Genomic DNA, 23589 nt, shown 5'->3' on the forward strand with positions numbered 1-23589 from the left:
GGAGAAGCTCTGCATCACTAGAGCTTAGGGACCTTGATGGGACATATGGGTGAAACCACCTCAATGCGGCAAGACCCAATAAGATCTGGATTGGTCTGTAAAAAGGTAGGCACTGATAAGGGGTTAACAGGTAGGCATCAACATTGTTCATTATATAGGTTTTTTAGGGTTAGATCGCGTAAATATTTAAATGGTTCATCATGGGATCTCCTTTGCCAGTACCAAAATATGAGAATCGGTTTTCCCTTTTTTCTGGCAATAAAACAGGTGTTGAGATGTTAAAACACCAAACTGAAACCTTTTACAAGGAACCATGTCTGCATTAACTACAATGCTTGTAGTCAAATACAAACAAAAACCCTACTCTGATAATATATGCATTGTCCTTGAAACAGATTGATCCACACCAGAGACAGCTTTCTTTTGAGCCTAGTTGCAGCGTATTTTGGCGTCCTCTGATCTAACACCGTTTGGGAATAGGCTCAAAAGAAAGCTGTCTCTGGTGTGGACCAATCAGTTTAAAAGACAATGCATATGTTATCAGAGTACTTTTTTTGCATTCTGACCACAAGTATTGTGGTTAATGCAGACATGATTCCTTGTAAAAGGTTTCAGATTGTTGTCTTAACATCTCAACACCTGTTTTGTTGCCAGAAAAAAGGGGGAAACATATTCTCATATAAATGTGTCGTTAACCCCGCCACCACCCAACACAGCCCAATTAGTGAGGTTTGTCACGTAAACAGAACATGCCAATTCGTTGCTACTACAGCACACGGGTGGTGGCGGGGTTTAACGACACATTTATATATTTACGTGATCTAACCCCCCCCCCAAAAACCCCATGTATTATGGATGATATTGGTCGCGAAAGCCAATAGTAACGTTTCTAGATTTGAAGTTTTCGTGACTGTAAGGATTCATACTCCTAGGTTTTTTCGGTAAAGTGACGTAGGGAAAAAAATAATGAAAATAAATAATACAAATAATAGAAATAAAATAATAAAATGAATATTTTGTTTCTGTTATTATTTCTATTATTTTTATTATGTATTTTTATTATTAATTATTTTTTTTCTATTATTATTTCAATTATTTTTATTATTTATTATTTATTTTTCCCTACGTCAATTTACCGAAAAAACCTAAGAGTATGAATAGTAACGTGTTAAAAAAAATCACCTGTTAGTATCGCACAACATTTCCCACACCGCATAGGCGGCGTGGCGCCGTGGCCCCCCAAAGCTCGCTCTCGTCCAATGGGCGACGCGCACGGCTCGACACTCAGCACGTGATCGCGCCACGACCAATCAGAATCAAACAGAGCTCTGTGGGGGGGAGGGAGGGAGAGAGCTGCGCGAGCTTATCCGCTCTATGGAATCAAGTGAAGAGGTTAATTTTTTGTATCTTCTGGAGTGGGACAAGGTCGAATTGTCCCGTCGCTTCAACAAAAAAACAACAACAACCACCACCAACAACAACCAACAACAACAACACTTTAAACTCACCCTCAGCATGGAGAAGGCGAGGTCGCGAGACGCCTCTGTGGACGATGGCGAAGTGGCGGTGCAGCTCGACTACGGTAAGAAGCGCGCTCACTGCTCTTGCTCCAACAGAATGTTGAAGGCTATACGGGGGAGCTTTGTCTTTGTGGCCTTCATAGGAGGTGCTACTCGCTAACAGCACTTGCCCCAACAATGTTGAAGGCTATACGGGGGAGCTTTGTCTTTGTGGCCTTCATAGGAGGTGCACTCGCTAACAGCACTTGCCCCAACAATGTCGAAGGCTATACGGGGGAGCTTTGTCTTTGTGGCCTTCATAGGAGGTGCTACTCACTAAAAGCACTTGCCCCAACAATGTTGAAGGCTATACGGGGGAGCTTTGTTTTTGTAGCGTTCATTGGAGGTGCTACTCGCTAATGCACTTGCCCCAACAATGGTGAAGGCTATACGGGGGAGCTTTGTCTTTGTGACCTTCATAGGAGGTGCTACTCGCTAACAGCACTTGTCCCAACAATGTTGAAGGCTATACGGGGGGTATTTGTCTTTGTGGCCTACATAGGAGGTACTACTCGCTAATGCACTTGCCCCAACAGAATGTCGAAGGCTATACGGGGGAGCTTTGTCTCTGTGGCCTTCATAGGAGGTGCTACTCGCTAATGCACTTGCCCCAACAGAATGTTGAAGGCTATACGGGGGAGCTTTGTCTCTGTGGCCTTCATAGGAGGTGCTACTCGCTAATGCACTTACCCCAACAGAATGTCGAAGGCTATACGGGGGAGCTTTGTCTGTGTGGCCTTCATAGGAGGTGCTTCTCGCTAACAGCACTTGCCCCAACAATGTTGAAGGCTATACGGGGGAGCTTTGTCTTTGTGGCCTTCATAGGAGGTGCTACTCGCTAATGCACTTGCCCCAACAGAATGGTGAAGGCTATACGGGGGGTCTTTGTTTTTGTGGCCTTCATAGGAGGTGCTTCTCGCTAACAGCACTTGCCCCAACAATGTTGAAGGCTATACGGGGAGCTTTGTCTTTGTGGCCTTCATAGGAGGTGCTACTCGCTAACAGCACTTGCCCCAACAATGTTGAAGGCTATATGGGGGAGCTTTGTTTTTGTGGCCTTCATAGGAGGTTGCTACTCGCCAACAGCACTTGCCCCAACAATGTTGAAGGCTATACGGGGGAGCTTTGTCTTTGTGGCCTTCATAAGAGGTGCTGCTCGCAAATAGCACTTGCCCCAACAATGTTGAAGGCTATACGGCGGAGCTTTGTCTTTGTGGCCTTCATAGGAGGTGCTACTCGCTAACAGAACTTGTCCCAACAGAATGTTGAAGGCTACACGGGGGAGCTTTGTCTTTGTGGCCTTCATAGGAGGTGCTACTCGCTAACAGAACTTGTCCCAACAGAATGTTGAAGGCTACACGGGGGAGCTTTGTCTTTGTGGCCTTCATAGGAGGTGCTACTCGCTAATGAACTTGCCCAACAGTATGTCGAAGGCTATACGGGGGAGCTTTGTCTTTGTGGCCTTCATAGGAGGTGCTGCTCGCTAACAGCACTTGCCCCAACAATGTTGAAGGCTATAGGGGGGTCTTTGTCTTTGTGGCCTTCATAGGAGGTGCTTCTCGCTAATGCACTTTCCCCAACAGAATGGTGAATGCTATACGGGGGGTCTTTGTCTTTGTGGCCTTCATAGGAGGTGCTTCTCGCTAACAGCACTTGCCCCAACAATGTTGAAGGCTATACGGGGGAGCTTTGTCTTTGTGGCCTTCGTAGGAGGTTGCTACTCGCTAACAGCACTTGCCCCAACAATGTTGAAGGCTATACGAGGGAGCTTTGTCTTTTATACGACAATCTAATCCCTGCATGTAACCACGTGACCCTGTAACCATCCATAGACCCTCCACTCATCCACATACCCTGTGTATGTGACCATGTGACCAACCCTGTCTTTAACCATGTATTTCACAATGGGACCCTGTATTTAACCACTAACGCTGTATTTAAATCTGATGTAGTCCAGGATGTTAGCGTGTAACAACCACGTCTTTAACCACGTGGCCCTATTTTTAACCATACAATTGGGCACCTGCCACACAGTATTTACACATTTAACCATGGGGTCGATATGGTACACTGATAGTGTTCACTCTTGCCTTTATTTAACCATGTGGCCCTGTATATAACCATGTAACCCTGTATTTAATCATAGGGGGAGGGTGCCCGGTACGGACCATGCTAGGTTCACTGTCCTTAATTTAACGGTGGCAGAGGGAACGTGGTACACGAGCAATTTCACTCCACGTGTCCTTTAATTCAGAATATATATGTATACTCGAGGAATCCAATTAACTGTAAAGCTATTCTTTTCACATGTCAAATTATGAGTGGGAACGTGGTTTACGGGCAGTAGGTAGTACTGCGTCTTCACTGTGCGTTTAATCATTATTTAATGTCACCGTTAGAGGGAACGTGGCACCTATCTTGGCAGTGTTCAGTCGTTGTGCTTATTGTCCTTCGTATAACCAGGTACTGCATACCTGTCAAAGCCTTATCAATTACAGACCAATTCAGACCTTATTGGTCACCCCGTGCCCTTATAAATCTCAACGTTCAACTTTAAAAGTCCCATCACAAGGGAGAAACAATACCAAAGAGACAAAAATGTTTTGGCCGTATTGAAACGGCTGTACGCCCGTATGGACCTGAAAACTCAATTTCCCTGTACAAGAATACGGGGTAAACCGTATGGGTTGACAGGATGATAAACCAGGATGACGCCCACGTGGTATTCGCCACACTGGCATTCTTCACAGCCAGCCCTCTGTGTTGAGTCATTTGGAAACCAACGTGCACCATTGGAACTTCATTTGCCAGTATCAAAATATGATAATTGTTTTTTTACCCTTTTATCTGGCAACAAAACTGACACCTTTTTTACAAGGAGTCATGTTTGCATTGACCACAATACCTGCAGTCGGAATGCAAACAAAAACAAAACTCTGATGATACATGAACTGTCTTTGAAATTGATTGGTCCACATCCGAGACAGCTTTCCTTAGAGTCTAGTCTCACATGGTGTTGGACCAGGCGCATCTGGTCCAACACCATGTGAGGAGACTAGGCTCTAATATCATCATCATCAGAGTTTTGTTTTTTGTTTGCATTCCGACTGCAGGTATTATGGTCAATGCAAACATGACTCCTTGTAAAAAAAGGTGTCAGTTTTGTTGCCAGATAAAAGGGTAAAAACCAATTATCAACCAACGTGCATTTAGATTATTTGGCTGCTAAACATTTCCGCATCATAATAAGCCACTAAGTTGAGCTATCATTTGTGGCCAGGCCACTTCTGAAAAAGAAGCATTATGGCTCCGTGGGCTTTATCTGGTAAACTAAAAATTTAAAGATATTTTTTCCACACGATAAGCGACTGCGTTGAGTTATAGTTTATATTTAATGTTTAACTTATTTGCTTACGTTTGCTATACTTTGTACTCCCATCGTGTTTTTGTCTTGTTTGTTGTTTTAACTTTGTGATCTGCCCCTACTGGACATCTGTGAAAGAGAGTTTTACAGCTCATCGTATTCCTCCTCGTATAAATAAAGATTCTGATTCTGATAGTCTCATTTAAGAGGGTACGATGTACCCAGGCAATGCGCTCCATGCCACAACCCTCTTGCGTTCAGTCACTCCTTTATTGAAGCAGGCGAGAAAGGAACGTGGTTAACGGTTGCTCCAACTCCTAACGTTTATTTTAAGCAAGTGTTATTCTCTTTGTTTCGTACTCTGTCCGTGCCAAAAAAAAAATCCAGCTTCGCGTCCGAGATCTGACGAGAGCGGGCGCATTTTTGGGTGATTTGGTGACGTTCAGTGACTTATTTTGTCCATCCGTTGTTGGGCTTCGGGAGTTACTTCGTGAGCAGCAGATGGCAGTGCAGTGAAATGAAATGCTGTACTTTTGTGCTTCCACGCCTGTGCCCACTTCGCAAATCCGCACTAAACCAGTGTGGTTGAAGTACTGTATGGTAGAATGACCTTCATGACCCGCACAGGCGGGAAGCCATCGGAGCTATGCAGCTTTAAATCTAGATTGAAAATGTATTCCTTTAGAACTGCCATTTTGTGTGTCCTTCTCCCGCACATCCGATGAGCGCGGTTGACTATGTAGCAGAGGTGTGGACTCGAGTCATGTGACTTGGACTCGAGTCAGACTCGAGTCATGAATTTGATGACTTGCGACTCGACTTGGACTTGCATAACAATGACTTTGTCCCACCTCTGCTATGTAGGGTGCGAAAGAGGTTCAACATATATACCACACACAGACAATCCAGTTGTGTATTGACAAAAGGGCTAAAACGACGTATACTTGTGCACGTTTATACCCGTGTCCTTTAATTAACCACGAGAAACACACGTGGTGCCAATCGCCGCAATGCCGCGGTACGCACGCAATGCATTCCGCGTTTCCGGTCTCTGCGGTCAATCCCCTCCGTGTTTCGTTTTTCGCCTCTGATTAGGGGCCGTCCATAAATGACGTCACACGATTTGGGACGATTTTTGACCCCCACCCCTCGTCACACGGCGTCACAAAAAGTCAGACCCCCCCTCAAATATGACATCACAAAGCTCTGCCCCCCCCCCAAAACCATAATTCCATTTTGAAAATAAAACATGCTTTAAATCGCTTTAAACTAGTGTCATTGTAGTGTGTATTTAATGTGGCGCTGCATTCTGATGTTGTAGGAGAAAACATTTTTTAAAAAGTCTATTTAATTAAGTAGAACGTGTTGTCTATATTTATTTAAAGTTGCGCATTTTTATGTGATGTCACATTTCTCAACCCCCCCCCCCTCGTCACACATCGTCACAAATGTCTGCCCCCCCCCCCCCAGGTGCGTGACGTCATTTATGGACGGCCCCTTAGCCCAGGGTGGGGTTGGCACCCAAAATAACAAAGGAGAGTAATATTTTTCGAATTCGGTAAAAAAAAAAAGAACCCTCAGTTTCTCAAGGAGCAGTAATGCACACTTCAGTGAATACATAGCAATCAACCCACACGGTTTACCCCGTATTCTTGTTAACAGGGAAATTGAGTTTTCAGGTCCATACGGCGTACAGCCGTTTCAATACGGGCAAAAAAATTGTCTATTTGTTTGTGTTTCTCCCTTGTGATGGAACTTTGTAGGATGAACGTTGAAATGTATAATTGCACGGGGTGACCAATAAGTTCTGAATCGGTCTGTAATAAGGTTGGGCACTGAACAGGGGTCGGCAGGTGTGTGAATACGAGACTCTGGGGTCCTTAATAAACAGCGTCACGAAACACTTCTTAAAGAGACGCACGCGGCTCAGGAACCGCAGGTCGCCGGCCCCTGAATTGACCAAACGGGAATGGACGTGGTTAGTGGTACTATCTAGGGTGCTTCAAAAAAATGTCAACACTTCTGAGAATTTGTAACAACACCACAAGAAATGTGCCTCCGGGCTCTGGAGACCACCTGGAGAAGATTCCAGGCACGCGTTGACAATGATGGCGAACAAGTGGAGACTGACTTTTAGAAGTGATTAACGTTACATTTGTTATCATGTCCCAGTGTGTTATCCGTTATTTTTCCATTAAAAACGATAGTCCCATTTAAGTGTTAACACTTTGTTGAAGCACCTTGTATTTTTTTTAACACCATCGTGTTCACCCTGCGTCGCCTATGTTTATCCAGGCATAGGGCACACATTGTACCCATGCAATACGATCCGTATCCACTTTGCCCATCACCGACTTTATTTAACCAGGTGAGAGGTGGCACATTACACTCTCTCTGTACAATCTGCGTTCATTTTGACTGTTGCTCCCCTCTCTATATAAACCTCTTTACTCTCCTCTGTCCATTCTTTCAATCAGCCTTTCTCAAAGATGCGAGTGTATCTACTTGAATCAAGAAAATGTGCGGATGTTTTTATTTTTGCAACTTGCGCATTCAACGTTGTCATTCAGTTTTCCATAACGTAACCTTTCGGGAACTTCCTTGCCTTGCAGCTAGCTGCACTCTGTGTATGCATCCGAGGGTCCTCTGTTATCGTCAGCCCAGAGTGCCCATAGTAATTGTACTAATCCTCACGTTGTCATCGGTCCCCAGTCGGTGCATGATGCACTATGAACTATTACTTTGTTGTTTAAATAACCAGGCTCTCACCATACCCCACTCAACTATGTTACTACTCACCACACGCCCACGTACCACTTACCTGTGTACCACACCACACTGCAATCGACCATATACCACTTGTGTACCTCGCATTGCACTATAACACCACTGTCACCACTTGCCACCACGTGCCACCACGTGCTACACCCCACTATTTGTTGAAGCAACACCCCGTAATTTCATCAGGCGAGAATGCACGTGTTATCCACACACACCGTTAATCTCTCCGTATTTAAACGAGGCTTATAGATAGATGCACGTGTCACGTTTAAATAAACACCTCTTGTGTGTGTGTCATCACGGCGAAGCATTTCTCCGTGGCGATTCAGCTTGGGATGGATGTGCGATTGGCATGCTTGTCATTGGCCCATGTATCATGGAGTTCCGTTGCCCCTACAGGAGTATTCTTCATTCATTTTCAAAGGGGGGGGGGGGGGGGCAATTTCGCCGATAAGACACCATCAGTGTGAGGGTTGCCACATATTTGAAACCTTTGGGGTTTTGACAGCAGCACGATGATGATGGGGGTTGTTTTCACCGTTTGTGTATTGTCGGGGGCCGTACGTCAGGGGCCGCACTGAAGGCCACCAGGGGCCGCCAGTGGCCCGTGGGCCTACGCAATGAAGAGCGCTGCCCTACTACAGTGTTGTCTCGAGGTAGGGTTATCATTGCTAATATCTTGCCGACCAAAACATGCCGTGTCCTGTCGGTTTCCGTACGGTGCCAAATAAGTTCTTCATACAATACAGTTGGACGTCAAGAATCCTGCCGCATCAGGAAGCAGAAGTTATCAAACGCACACACGTAAACATTTTATAAAGGTTTGTAACGATTGAAAAAATGTTGTTCGCTAGTATTATCCCAGTTGTGCTAATGGCATCATGTCATGAGCCAATGTGTCTATTTGGATCTCTCCCAGAGCAGTGCAACTCACGTGTTGTAGAATGGCCCACGTAAACGGATATCAACAGCTCCTTCTGAGACTCCTTGTGGTGAGCGCCGGTCCTCAGAGCACAAGAAAAAACTATCCCACCAGCTGTTTAAAAATCTCAAAGCTGGAATTTATCCAAATTTAAGTGCCATGACCAGACATAATGTTACGGGGGTTTTTTTTGTGTGCAGTCATTGGTAACTGGTCTGAGGCCATCAACTCAAATACATTTCAGAGACCAGTTTAATCACAGGGTGGCTGCCTAGATTTGTGCCCCGCATCTCAGCAGTGTCAGCTCAGCGCTTTAACCTCTGAGCCACCCGACTCCCTCGTGCAATGTAGTTGTTAAACACACACACTGTGGTGAAGTAAAGGATGTTTGACTTGCTTGGTTAATCCAATAATTAGGGGATGAAGTCTTAATGTAGGCGGAACCCCCAAAACAAACAGGTATTGTACACACTTAGACTGTGTGTTCTGGTCTTTTCTTTTCTCGTTTGAAGCTGTCAGAAAAAAAAACATTTAAATTAATGGTCAGAAGTGGCCCAGTGATTTCACCGTGGTAGCACGACTCTGTTGGTTTTTAAACATCACAGAAGTGACATCGCAAGATATTACATGACTGTTACACTTTAAATGTTTCTTTTTTTCATTAACAGCGTTTTAAACTCACGTCGGATAGCCTAGACATTTGCGACCTTGTACAAGAGCTGTTTTTTTTGCGTGGCTTCATTAAGGACAGTTATGAAATATGATTTTCGTTTTCCGAATGTGTCAGCGCATGTATGACGAATCGGCCTGAGGAAGAGTAAAGGGTGGCCGGGATATTGCGCAAGGCGTGAACATTACGTAAGTTATTCCGCAAAGGGTCCGGAAATGTGAGAACCATTGCCTCCCTGGTGTCCACCTCCCTGTGGTTGGTTACAAGCCCAACAGAGGCAAGGAGGATAATCGAGCACGCGTACAGATCGACTGGGGAGGTGTTACTTGTCATTTTCTTTTAATGCAAGCAGTTTCAGAAGTTCACGTGTTAATACATTATTTCGTGTGTGCAGTTTAATAATCTGTCATCACTTAAAAAGGGGGCATATCTATTGTAGGCTGTGTGTGTGCGTGTGCAACTGTGCCTGCCACCAGATAACTTGAGCCCTCTCGCTCACATTGAGCCTTGGGTGGTCACTAGTCAACACGAACATGTAATAGTTACTGAACATGCTAATTGAATGATGTGATCGGAGGGGGATTGGTTGACCTGAAGGCCTTACTTACCCTGCAGTAGAGTTTGGCTTGGGGATTGGAATTTGCTTTGAGGGTTTCTGCTATATTCTAACTGCACAACATGTCCACGCGATAAGCCACTTCGTTGAGCTATCATTTGTGGCCAGGTCGCTTCTGAAAAAGAGCTGTATTGCTCAGTGGGCCTGACCTGGTAAAAAAAAAATGTTTATTTTTTTTAAATAAAGTGTTCTTATCCAAGTCCATTAACGTGTCTGAACAGTCTATAATTATCTATATGATTTGTGTTCCCGAATCCATGTGTTCTTCCTCATTTTTAGTCACTCAGTGTGATTCCAAGCATACTTTTCTCTACGGTCCGTTTTTCATATATTTCAGCTTTTGTTCCATTTTCTTTTCAATATCCGTGTTTCTGATCCATATGTCACAGTGGGTAATATGCATTGATTGGAAAAAAAACGTCTGCTTCAGGGACACTGGTACGTTGCTTTTCTTTGTTAAATAAAGCTTTCCAAAAATCACTGCATCCGGCCGACGTGCAGATCCTCATTTCATTTTTTATCTTTATTAGCCGTAAAATATTGCAGCTTTCTTTAAGTTCTACGTCATTTTCTGTTGTTCATTTGTGTTGATTGTTCACAATATCAAATACTATTATGTCTACCTATTATAGACCATTTCAATCATGAATCCAGGCTTTCATAAACCAAGGCCGTAAAAACAAAATATGTATTATTAGCATTTATAAAGGACCTAAAAGAAGGGAGATTGCAAAAGACATTTCGAAATTAAGATAAGAAGATATGCTTGCATAAAGGCTACCCACAGCAACAATAGAACAACCTTCCCTAAAACCTAATTTGCAAAATAAAGACAAACTGAAAAAGTATTAGCAAGCAATGTTAGATTTGCTCAGAGCATAATCCTCGTAACAATTAAAATAAAATATTCGAACCTGACAATTGTAGTTCATAGGTTTGTTTTTGGGCGATTTTTTTACGTTTAAAATTAATGTGTTTGGTAAAATAATACATTGTAACTTCCAAACAAAGAGCTGGCAGATATTTTAATAAGATTCCTCCATTCGGCTGCCATAACGTCTGTCATAGCACAAGTGCAGAAATACTTTGCATTTATCTAATTAGTGGAATTTTCCAATATATTCTGACACGTACTGTTCGCTGATACATGTGTATATTCATCGGTGGTTTCTTGGTTCAGTATAGGTTTCATAGTGGAATATATATCAATAAATAGATAAGTGGATTATTTTCTTAATTAGTACATTCATTGTATATTCCTAGGTGGCTGGCAGAGTAAATATGTTTAATTGTCTAATTAAACATATTTGTTTTTCAAACTTAGCAAAACGAACGTTTGTTTAAACCATGTTCAAAGTAATTTTCAACCGCAAAATTGCTTCATAAATTGCCATAATTGGTGTACAAACTTGTGTAAGGCGTAACTGCCAAGTCTTAATTGTTTGTGCATGTTATTTACATAGTAGTCCGTGTAAAACAACTCCAATGTACATTCGGCGTCGAAGCATTTATCCACAATTATAATATTAAACTCTTTGTCAGTTCACTGCTGGATGAAGGCCTTCCCATGTCAAGCAAGCGATTGTTTGACCATACTTCATCATAATGGTCAGTGCCAGTTGGTGAAGGAGGAGCGGGTCCCAGATCTGGTTCAGATAGCACTCGCTACTGGAGTTAGTCATCGCCGGGAATCAAACTCACATTTTCATGTTTTTGTAGCATCGCGTTAACCACCGGGTAACAGCTCCACACGTACTCTTTGGTTCTTTCGGTAAAGTCACGTAGTTAGAAATAAAATTAAACAAATCACGACGTTTCGATCGCAACACAAGCGGTCGTCATCAGGCACGGTTTAATAATTTACAATTATTTGTATGTATGTTGCACTTCTTTCACACGTCGCCAGCCGTGCTAATCGGAGGTGCGGAAAAGGTTATTAACTTTAATTTTAAAACAACTCATTACAATAACATAAACATTCATTACACTTTACCAATGCTAATAATTGTGGATAAGACTTAAAAAAAACACTTAAAAGTAGCTTACCGGGGCTGTTAAGTAATCGTGAGCTTTTGACCTCTGCTTTAGATTAACATTGCTCTAAAAATGCTTCGTCAGCCTACGTTGGTGCTCAAACCTCCCCCAACGTCGGAACCGCCGGTCAGTCCCCCAGCTTTCACTGGGCTCTTCACACCGCAGGGACTCTCTTCCCCCTTTCCCGTGCCCCAGCAGACTGCAGCTTGGGCCACCGCGTCGCAGATTCCCTGAAGGTCATCGAGGACGCGGTGCGGACGTACGGGCTTGCCCAGCTGTGCGTAGCCTTCAACGGCGGAAAGGACTGCACGGCCTTGCTGCACCTGGTCCACATTGTGATGCGCAGGTGCGCTGACCCCTGCGCTCGCTCGCCCCCCCTCGCCCCGCTCGCCCCGCTCGCCCCGCTCGTCCCGCTCGCCCCGCTCGCCCCGTTCGCTCCGCTCGCCCCCACTGGGCTTCCTTACACCCTGCTCCTCGGGGAGGTTTCGATCTCGACCCCGACGCCTGCTGTATATTCGGGGTTTTTATGTCTCTCTCTCTCTCCCCGGTGCTCGTGTAGACTTTTAGATTATTTTGCTGCTATAAATGTCCACGCGATAAGCCACTTCGTTGAGCTGTTATTTGTGGCTAGGCCGTTTCTGAAAGATAAGTTAAAAGTTCAGTGGGCTTTACCTGGTAAGAAAAACTGTTTAGTTTTATTTTTTATTTTCGCAGTGATTTGTTTACCTTTCCTATACTTTGCGCTCCGATCATGTTTTTGTATTATTTGTTGTTGTAACATTCTGACCCGCCCCTACAGGACATGTGTGGAAATGAGCTGTACAGCTCATCGGATTCCTCCATTAGTAATAGATATTGTGATTCTGGCTTCGTCACCTACCACCAGCCCCCACAGCCAATCGAATGGTGCATCCCACAGCCCTGCACACCACCGGCTGTCGAGTTTATCTATCTCGTGCCATCATCGTCATCATTTATTATTTATGCCACACTTCCCATGTAGTGCATCTCGAGGCGCCAGAGCAAAGAGGCGTTTGAGATAATTACTCGTGAAGGGAGTGATTGCGGACCAACTATTAATGTTCAAAAATCTATATCGACAAAAAATACAACAGGCGAGAATAGAAAAATAAATTTAAACGGCTAAACTGTTGCTGTGGCTATGCTATTTTTGTTTGTCCACTTTAATTGAGTTATCGTACGATCTCGGAAAATAACGTCTTTAGTTTAGTCTTAAATTCATGAATTGTGGGTGCTTTCATAATATTTCTGGGTAAGCTGTTCCACAACTTTGGTTCCAATTTAAGTAATCCTTAATTTCGTCCAATGTTCTTGTTAAAAAAAAAATATGTCATCACCCTCATAAGTGAGTGTTGATGCCCGTGACAGATGCTTTCCATCTTTTGTGATCTTTAGCATCTCTCATGGAGAGCCCCATCCCGCTGCTCACATTGTCCCACTGACCAATCTGTCTCCTACCTCTTCTCCTGCTCCCTTTTCCCTTGCAGAATAATCTCTCATATCTCCATTTTTGACCCTTATATAATGTCTTCTAAATGCCACCTTCATTTGCCTCAACCATTTCAGCAAGCCCTGCTTTGTTGCCATTCTCTTTCAGCACATGTCCATTCAAGTGATGGTTTATAAGGCTGCTAATACTTTATCAATGTCACAATCATTGACACACGCTCAAGGCGGTTGTAAAATATTCCCTTTTGTCTCATTTCTATGACCAGCGCAGAAATTAGTGTTGTGTCACCGCATGGCCGCTCGCCGAGGTAGTACCGTTCCAGTTTAACACCAGAAGCAAGCCACAGAGCTCAAACCAAGCCGCTTGTTTTCAGCCGACGACGTTGGGTTAATGAGGAAGCAGTAATGCGTTGTGCCATGACGTCGCTAAATGGATAAACTCCCTGGTTTTGTCATCACATAAAATACGCTGGTCAATTATATAAAATAAAGGTTACAACTTGAACAAAGTCAGCCTGGCGATAAACAGCGTAACCGATGGTAATGTTTAACCACTTTAAAAACGATTTATTTTCAAGGTTTTTTCCAATAAACAGTCCCCGTTCGCAAACAGCGTGGGTGAAGAAAGGGGCGACGGTTCGAGTCTGGACCAGGATGAGGCTCCATTGGCTGAACTCAAGGAGCCTCATGGCTCATTGAGCATGGGGGCATGGCCCCTTAATCCAGGTTCTTTGCTGGGCCAATCCTGAGCCAGCAGAGACAGGTTCCCATCTCTTTCTACACCACTGCCGACAGTCTCGGTAAATACATTTGAAAATTTCAACTCGATTCCCTGTCACTGTTCATCCATAGATTTACTTCTCTTCAGTTGTTTTCCCACTAATTGCCACAGAGTTCGGGTCAATCACTTTAATGTGTAGCAAGTCAAACCAATCGTGGTATTTGTGGGCTCTCTGTCTCTGTTTTGAAGCGTGTCCATGATTGTTTTTAAAAAAATATTTGAATGGTATAAACGTTGTTTGTGCTATACACAATAAGGCCTTTATGTAAACGAGGGCTCGGATGTTGTACTCTTTATTTTGCCAAAAAAAACAGTTTTCTTGGAATGTGTGATGATTGTTATCAGAAATAAAAAATCGTGTGCGGGTAAATGCCTTCTTTGTGAGAACCTTAACGTGCCTTCCGACGGATATTTTTGAGCGCGGCACTGCCCCAAGTACAAGCGCAATGTAGCTCTCTTTGAGGTCTAGAAAGTTTAATCAAACGAAACAGATGTAGCAACACCATAATCTTCACTTATGCTCCGCGGTGCATTCAATATTTTTTTGCAAAAGATGTTTTGTGATTTGCACTCCCAAGATAGGCAAGGTCAACGTTTTTCTTTGCCTCACTGTTCACTCTCAAATAGGTAGTTTGCAAAACAGTCTGGGCAGATCGAAATAAACATTGTCATGTTTTGCACAAAGGATTCCCTGTCCACAGGATGTATACTTTGCAAGATTGGCTGTTACTCTGTAAGAGAATAAAAAGTTCGCCCCTTGTTGCCGGTGTGTTCACGCAGGCTATGCTTGGACACGGGGGAGAAACTGCAGGCTCTCTACATCCGTGGAGCGGCTCCCTTCCCAGAGATAGAGAGCTTCGTGCAGGAATCAGGCCAGCGGTGAGTTCGTTCGTGCTCACTGAGCGCCAATGACGATGCACACTCAAATATGCGCGAATTTTCTTTGAACCCAATAGGTCGCACACTTCCCGCAGTAATTTAGATGAAAAATTCTTCCCTTGGTCGATCAATAGACGCTCAGGAGCACCCTTGTCCAAGACATAGCCATGAAGAAAAGCGTCAGTGATGGCAGCCGCCGACTGGTTGGGGAGTGGCCAGGCCATAGGCCAGCACGACAAATACCCCACCCCTACCAGCAAGTATGTATTACCCTGAGGGGTGGCAGGAAAGGGACCAAGGATGTCCAGAGCGACAAGTTCATTAATGCGGGATACCTGAATCGATTGTAAGGGCGGACAGGAGGGTTTGACCGGTGGTTTCCGTCGCGCACACTGCACGCAACCCTGCAGCAATTCAGCCACATCCTTTGCCGTGCCCGGCCAGGAGAAGTCAAGCTGGAGCGTGGCAAGGGATTTGTGTATCCCCAAGTGCAAAAGCCGTTCATGGACGGCCCATACAACCTTACCCCGCAAGGCGGTGGGCACAACAACTTTGTAACGACGCGTGCTGCCATCCCAGCACATCAAGAGGGCCATCCTTCGGGATGACAGATGCGAAACCTCCACGGCCCTTACCCCCATCCGAGCGCGCAACGCGGTAGCGCAACTTGAGAAGGGAAGCACCCTCCATCTGAAGGCGCCCCCACTCAGCGAGTTCAAGTCCAAGGACAGCATCCCATGCCACCGAACCGTCAGCCACCTCGGAGGAAGCCACCTCGGCTGACGCTACGAGGGGCGGGGACGAGCCGTCGACCGGCCCTTTACAGCGCCCTGAGCCAAAAAAGCATGCACACTTGTCGCTCGGTGGCAGCCACGACAAGGCATCGGCGTTCGAGTGCTGGGTACCCTTCTAGTAAGACACAGTGAACGAGTAGTCCTGGAGGACCTCGAGCCAACGAGAAAGTTGGCCGGATGGCTGGTCAACCCGCAACCCATACTGCAGCGCAACGTAAAGTGTCTGCCATATAAATACGGGCGGTACTACTGAATAAAAAAAACGATCGCCAGGAGCTCTCGGCACGTGACACAGTAGCGTTGCTCAGCCGGAGATAGCACCCTGCTGACATACGCGACAACGCACTCCACCCCGTCGACGACCTGGGACAGAACCGCGCCAATGCCGGTGTTGCTCGCGTCCGTGTCAAGGCTGAACGGCGCGGCAACGTCGGGGTAGCGGAGGGGAGGGGCATTAACCAGGGCCTCACGAAGCGCGACAAACGCGGCTTCTTCCTCCTCCCCCCCAATGAAATGTCTGGCCCTTGGCCGTCAGCGCGTGGAGGGGCTTTGCGATGGAAGCAAACCCAGCCACAAAGCGGCGATAATAAGATGCGAACCCAATGAAGCTTCGCACCTCTCCCACCGACGTGGGGGTCGGCCAAGTCCGGACGCACGCCGTTTTTTCCAGGTCCGTAGCAATCCGTGATTTGCTGACAACGTGCCCAAGATGACATTTCTGGGGCTTGAATTTGAGATTGGCCGCCCGCATTTTGACAAATACAGCCCCCGGCTAAAGACGATGACATCGTCCAGATATATCAAACACAAGTCCCACCGAATTTCAGCGGGGACTAGTTCCATCAACCGTTGGAACGTCGCTGGCGCGGAGTGGAGACCCATCGGGAGTCGATTCAATTCGAAAAGGCCCTGTGGCGTATGGAAGGCCGTTTTGGGCCTGGAGGCCTCGTCCAAAGGCAACTGCCAAAATCCGGGCAGAAGGTCTAGCGTGGAAAAGTAATGGGCACCCACTAGGGTGTCCAGAGATTCGTCCATCCGAGGAAGGGGGTAAGCGTCCGCCACCGAAATTTTATTGAGTTTACGAAAATCTACGCAAAAACGCAGGTTGCCATCATGTTTTTTAACGAAGACGATCGGGGCCCCCCCACGGACTGCTAGACGGAGAAATGATGTCCGCAGCCAGCATGTCATTAACTGCTCCTCCACGGGGCTCAACTGGTAGGGGTTCTGCCGGATGGGAGCGGCGTCGCCCGTGTCAATATGATGGCTTAACAACATAGTGCGGCCAATGTCGAATTTACTCCTGATAAAAACATCATCGAATTGCCGCGCAGAGCACCCTCAATTTATCTCTCTGGGACTCGGACATGTTCCCAGCTTCCGAACAAAGGGAATTTATCCACCGGTTATCAGGATCCGTGCGCGGTGGCGGGAGAGGCTCGGCCCCAACATGTCCCACAACAGAATCACCCCGGAGTGCGGATGTTGCGTGAGCGAGCACGGTACCCAGTGGGACGACGGAAGTCCGCAATCCGGCATTCAGGACTTGAATAAAGGGTTCCCTGTCATTGGACACTAGGGTTTGCGCTCCAACCAGCTCCAACCCCCGTACAGCCGTATTTGAAGGTCCCAAGAGGATCCCCCCCCCGCAGTCGCCGCCGGATCGAGTGGCTTGCGCAAGCGAAGGGGAACTAGCATTTGCGCCCCAGGGGGAATGCGTACCATCCGGGATGTCAACGCTTGCACGGTGGCGTAGGCCGTGCGCAACCAAGTGGGGGAGGGCAAGAATGCCATGCGATGGCCAGACGGCAATTCGATGCATCCTTGGTCGATACAAATTTTACCCAAGAAATCGGTCCGCAGCAAGCATGGAACAGCAAGGGACGAAGAATCAGGAATCGGGCCCGTCAATTTAACATCGCCAATGCAAATTGGAGCTGTAATTTGTCCAATGATGCCCAATGATCCTCCGTTAGCGGCGAAACGCGGCACTTCAACGGGGCATAGGGAACGGCATTTGTCGGCTAAAATGTTGTAAATGAGTTCAGAAATGATGGCCTGCGGGTCCTCCGGTTTTTCCCTACACGTTTAGAATCATCATCGCGCGTTTAGAGTATTTGGCTCATTTACATTTCCACATGACGACGAGCCACTTCGTTGAGCTATCACTTGTGGCTTAGGTCCCTTCTGAAAAAGAACTATACAGCTCAGTGGCTGTTACCTGATAAAAAATAAGTGTACAGTTGAGTTTAACCGATTTAATTACTCCCAGCTTCACATTGGACGTACTATTGTCCAATCCCGCTTTTCATGTGTTTCTCCTCACAGCTACGGGCTGCGCATGCACACGGTGGAGGGCGCGGTGCGAGATGCCCTGGCGGAACTAAAGCTCCGGGAGCCGGGCCTACGCGCGGTGCTCATGGGGACGAGGCGCACCGACCCGTACTCGCACACCCTCACGCCCGAGTGCCGCACAGACCCGGGCTGGCCCGAGTTTATGCGAATCAACCCTATGCTGGTAAGGGGTCTCGAAAGACCGGCCTCCCACTCTGCCATCACCCCTCCCCCCCCCACAAATTAACGGTGCTGAATGGCAACAAAGCTTGGAACGTGTGTCACCTCGTGCCTCTCTTCCATTGTACTGCCCTACCAAGCCAACCCGCGGTGTGGCTTACGAGGGCACCAGGTTTTATTTGCGGTACCAAAGCCGTGCCGCTAATGTCACTTGCATGCGGTGAGTGTGTGACAAAAGCTATTAATCCCGCCGCTAACCCTGCTTGGCCCCGAGCCAGATTCAGATGTCTGGTGAGGCCAGAGGAGCACAGTTTGGTTCTCCCTCAACTCAGAAAATAGCCAATGAAAAACCACCCATACCAAGAGGGTCCTAAAAAAAAAATTTACCCAAAACATCTGTGCTGTCAACTGCCTTCCTCTGTCCAAGTTCAGGTTCAAGGCCTTCCCGCGTTCCCTCTGTCTATGGCTGACTGCCGTTCTCGTCAAAATAAATATTCCCACGGGTTCTGCTGATCGTCTTGAGATGCGGTTGCATTAATACGCTGTCTTGAGTCCGCATCGTTTTGTATTGCAATGTACAACCTTTTTTTTATTTAAGAAGAGCGCACTGTAGGTGGCGCTGGGCTTACTGCATACTGCACTCAGCCTCGCGGCCCGAGGTTTATATTCAGCATAGAGCGAACATCATTGGGCGAGTGATATCTTATCTGGTCTTGGGCCACCCGCAAGACCGGTATGGTGAAGTATAGTCAAACAACGCCGCATGGGGAGGCCTTCATCAATTAGTGGATAGACAGAGGGCTGTGAATTATAATATGTTTTTTTACTATTATGCAATAGTATATAGGAGCACAGGTTGTTTCCATGAATGTACACATTCAGGTAAATGTTTAAGGGAAGGTTTGAGCTCGTAATCATTCGTTCTCTTTTCTGAACATGTGGAATTTCCCGATACATCACCTCTTTAATATTTACAGTGCATATTTTTCATTTGAAGGTATTTTATTGCTCGTGTGACGAGTGACAAATATTTTAACCCTAGATAATAATAATAATAAACATATATTCCCAAATCGATCCTTGCGCTTTGCACCAAAATAATGACAATAATTTATTTAATATTTGAATGAAACAAAAGGGCGTTAACATTCGAAGCGCCCGTAGCGTTTATGGCAAAATTATCAATGCACTCTTTTTACTTGACCTCCTGTATACGTGTCCCTGTATTCTTTGACCCCCATTTAATTTCTCATTGTAATTCCCATCGCAATTGCATGGCGTGTAACTGTGGAGGCCCCTAGAGACTGCTGGGGGGAGAAACGTGTGTGTCTGACATCCTTGGGTGGTGAGTGGGTTTTGAGAGCACGGCTGTTAAAATGGCTCCGTTTCAACGAGACGTTCCCAGCAAGCACAGCGCAACCTTAATACCGCGCAGAAGAAGAATGCTGTGTGCAGGTGCATTCGTAGCTGTCATCACTTTCTCCGGCTGCAAATTACATGCCTTTTGCTTCGCTCATTAAAAATACTAATGGTGCTACAAGCCGCACTCATCCCCGGCATGTGATAATGTACACCTAGATTGGAAAGCGCACGAGCGTGGGAGGGGAGGGACGGCGACGCGAAATGAAATCCGCTTTTACTCCGCCGGAGTGAAAATTGCGGTGCCCGTGTCGCTGTTGTGATTGCGAGCGGCCTTAAAAAGTGTGTCCCCTGTTCAAAACCCGTTTCAGGAGTGGAGTTACCACGACGTCTGGCGCTTCCTGCGTTCGTCGAATCTCCCGTACTGCGTCCTGTACGACAACGGGTACGAGCGAAGCGTCGCCCGCACGCGACAGGAACGCCTCGTGTCCGTTTCAACACTCGAGATCCACGAAACACAAACAAATGCTTTCACGCGAGCGTGACTAATCTTTGTTTTACATTCCGGTTTATAAAATGTTTACACTGTCCTCTAGCAAAAAAAAAATTATATTCCTGCTTGCCTGTCTTGTCTCCAATTACCTTGCCGGGTTTTTTTTTTCTTTCCGTGATGAAGCTACACGTCCCTGGGCAGCGCCACCGACACGTGGAAGAACGACGCGCTGCGTTACACGGACGCACGCGGAGAGGAACGCTACCACCCCGCTTACTCGCTCGAGGACTCCGAGGAGGAGCGCGCATCACGTAGCTGACACGACCTGTGACATGCAGGGGAGTGCCCAGCTTTGCTCCGTCCGTCCGTCCGTCCAGGGGCAGGGACCATTGGTTGCCAATCATGGTGCCACGGGGTGGGGGTGGGGTGTGTCTTGATTTGAACTTGGTGAGTCGAAGCGTCTTGCTCGTGCCACTGCGGGCAGAAGGGCCTCTGCAGGTTGGCTTGCTCTGTTCATCCAGCGGTCAAGAATGCCGAGTTTTGCCAACTGTCGGTGCGGCGTCGTCTGTGGACTCGGGACTCGCGCCACCGTTCGGAAGCACGTAAATGATAAGAGAGAGCTCTTCGAGAGCGCCTTTAAGAGGGTATTTTGGCCTACAGTTTGTACGCAGAGAACTTACACTTTACCCCACCACACATGATCTGACGATTAACAGTGGTGTACATAATTATACTGCCCCCCCCCCCATAATTAGAGGTCTTATAGTGTCAGGGTGCAGAGGGAGGTGGGTGGTTTGTGGCCAGGTGGTTCAGGTGTCAAAGGCTTGAGAACGACACCTATCAGAATACTAGGGAATACCACCTGGGATTAAACTGGTTTCTTAAGGTTAGTTGGCTGAGTTGATGGTCTCAGTCTCGTCACTAATGACTGCACCAAATTTTGGGTCAACTTCAGCATTGAAAATACTGTATACGACTGACTGCCATGCAAATGAATACATCTGTAGAGCTGCGAGCGTGAGAAATTGTGTACCCGCTCTCGCGTGTGGATAAGGCGTTCTGGGATATCTCCTCTCCCAGATCATTGAGGCCCTGTGAGAGTTCCCGATTGGACACTTTGCACCCTGCTGCGGTGCATTACAACAAAATTGGGAAGAGAAAATACAACAGATATTGCGGCTTGCAAGCATAGTTTGCTGTTGCATGCAGAACACATGGCAACAGCACTGAACTGTCGACTCTGGGCTACAGATGTAACCATTGAGAACTAATCATAGTGGAGAGAGGTTCATTATTCATTGCTAATAATCGAAACTGTTTTTGTGAAGTGGTCTGTCAAGAAAACATGAAGGCTATATGATAATGAGCAGCTAATTTTTTACGAGACTGCACCCAAGGAGAAATGAGAAAATGTGGACTTGAAATTTGGTAAAATAGATAAATGCTGATGGTGAACATCCTGCTTTTCTGAGGCCTAAAATTAAAGACTTGGATCTTGGTCACCTGGTTCAAACAATGCGACTGAATGAGTTTTTAACAAGTGAATACTCCTTGATGTGAAATACTTTTTTTTATTTAACTTGAATTCATGTTTAATTAGAGTTTGTTTTTTAAATGTACTTGTGTCCAGATGTATAGTATGCAATGATAAAAGTGTTTTAGAAGGAAAGGGCAGAGAGGTCCTATCTCCACTGCTAGAGGTCCTATCTCCACTACTAGAGGTCCTATCTCCACTGCTAGAGGTCCTATCTCCACTGCTAGAGGTCCGATCTCCACTGCTAGAGGTCCGATCTCCACTGCTAGAGGTCCTATCTCCACTGCTAGAGGTCCTATCTCTACTGCTAGAGGTCCTATCTCCACTGCTAGAGGTCCGATCTCCACTGCTAGAGGTCCTATCTCCACTGCTAGAGGTCCGATCTCCACTGCTAGAGGTCCTATCTCTACTGCTAGAGGTCCGATCTCCACTGCTAGAGGTCCTATCTCCACTGCTAGAGGTCCTATCTCCACTGCTAGAGGTCCGATCTCCACTGCTAGAGGTCCGATCTCCACTGCTAGAGGTCCGATCTCCACTGCTAGAGGTCCTATCTCCACTGCTAGAGGTCCTATCTCTACTGCTAGAGGTCCTATCTCCACTGCTAGAGGTCCGATCTCCACTGCTAGAGGTCCTATCTCCACTGCTAGAGGTCCTATCTCCACTGCTAGAGGTCCTATCTCTACTGCTAGAGGTCCGATCTCCACTGCTAGAGGTCCGATCTCCACTGCTAGAGGTCCGATCTCCACTGCTAGAGGTCATATCTCCACTGCTAGAGGTCCTATCTCTACTGCTAGAGGTCCGATCTCCACTGCTAGAGGTCCGATCTCCACTGCTAGAGGTCCGATCTCCACTGCTAGAGGTCCGATCTCCACTGCTAGATGTCCTATTTCCACTGCTGGAGGTCCGATCTCCACTGCTAGAGGTCCTATCTCCACTGCTAGAGGTCCTATCTCTACTGCTAGAGGTCCTATCTCCACTGCTAGAGGTCCGATCTCCACTGCTAGAGGTCCTATCTCCACTGCTAGAGGTCCGATCTCTACTGCTAGAGGTCCGATCTCCACTGCTAGAGGTCCGATCTCCACTGCTAGAGGTCCGATCTCCACTGCTAGAGGTCCTATCTCTACTGCTAGAGGTCCTATCTCCACTGCTAGAGGTCCGATCTCCACTGCTAGAGGTCCTATCTCCACTGCTAGAGGTCCGATCTCCACTGCTAGAGGTCCTATCTCTACTGCTAGAGGTCCGATCTCCACTGCTAGAGGTCCGATCTCCACTGCTAGAGGTCCGATCTCCACTGCTAGAGGTCCGATCTCCACTGCTAGATGTCCTATTTCCACTGCTGGAGGTCCGATCTCCACTGCTAGAGGTCCTATCTCCACTGCTAGAGGTCCGATCTCCACTGCTAGAGGTCCTGTCTCCACTGCTAGAGGTCCGATCTCCACTGCTAGACACTTAACACTCAATCATCTGTGTATCCTTAATTTAGTTTTTTGCTGTATTTGTCATAGCTGCGGGGGTGCTCCCTTGAAAATAGAGACGCTTGGTCTCAATGGGGATCTCGCCTGGCTTGTAAATAAACGACTACTACTAATAGATCGTGCGAGAGCTCTTGAGACAGCAGGCTGCGGAATTCAATGAGAGATCGGGGGGGGGGGGGGGGGGGTAATAAACGCGCGGTGCCGGTTTTGTTGTGGTGTGGGTAACTCGATCAATGGGAAGGGACGCACTCGATCTGTTCATTCTCGTTAAGCATGGCGATGCAGATGTGAACCCCAACCGTCCAGGTGAGCAAGTGGGACACTGCCCTGCTCTGCTCGGGGTA

The 23589-nt window shown here is 46.7% G+C and overlaps 1 protein-coding gene across 1 annotated transcript; it reads left to right on the top strand.

The window, feature by feature from the left end:
• The first annotated feature begins 1390 nt into the window (after window positions 1-1390).
• Window positions 1391-22107, top strand: LOC144930985 (FAD synthase-like). Its single transcript, XM_078854817.1, has 6 exons — window positions 1391-1582; window positions 12145-12292; window positions 14978-15076; window positions 18199-18388; window positions 20115-20188; window positions 20420-22107. Exons 1-6 carry the CDS (start codon window positions 1516-1518, stop codon window positions 20553-20555), a joined length of 714 nt encoding a protein of 237 aa, XP_078710943.1. The 5' UTR covers window positions 1391-1515; the 3' UTR covers window positions 20556-22107.
• Window positions 22108-23589: the final 1482 nt, after the last annotated feature.

The sequence above is a fragment of the Lampetra fluviatilis genome, chromosome 3, assembly GCF_964198595.1.
Source record: "Lampetra fluviatilis chromosome 3, kcLamFluv1.1, whole genome shotgun sequence".
Taxonomy (NCBI): Eukaryota; Metazoa; Chordata; class Hyperoartia; order Petromyzontiformes; family Petromyzontidae; genus Lampetra; species Lampetra fluviatilis.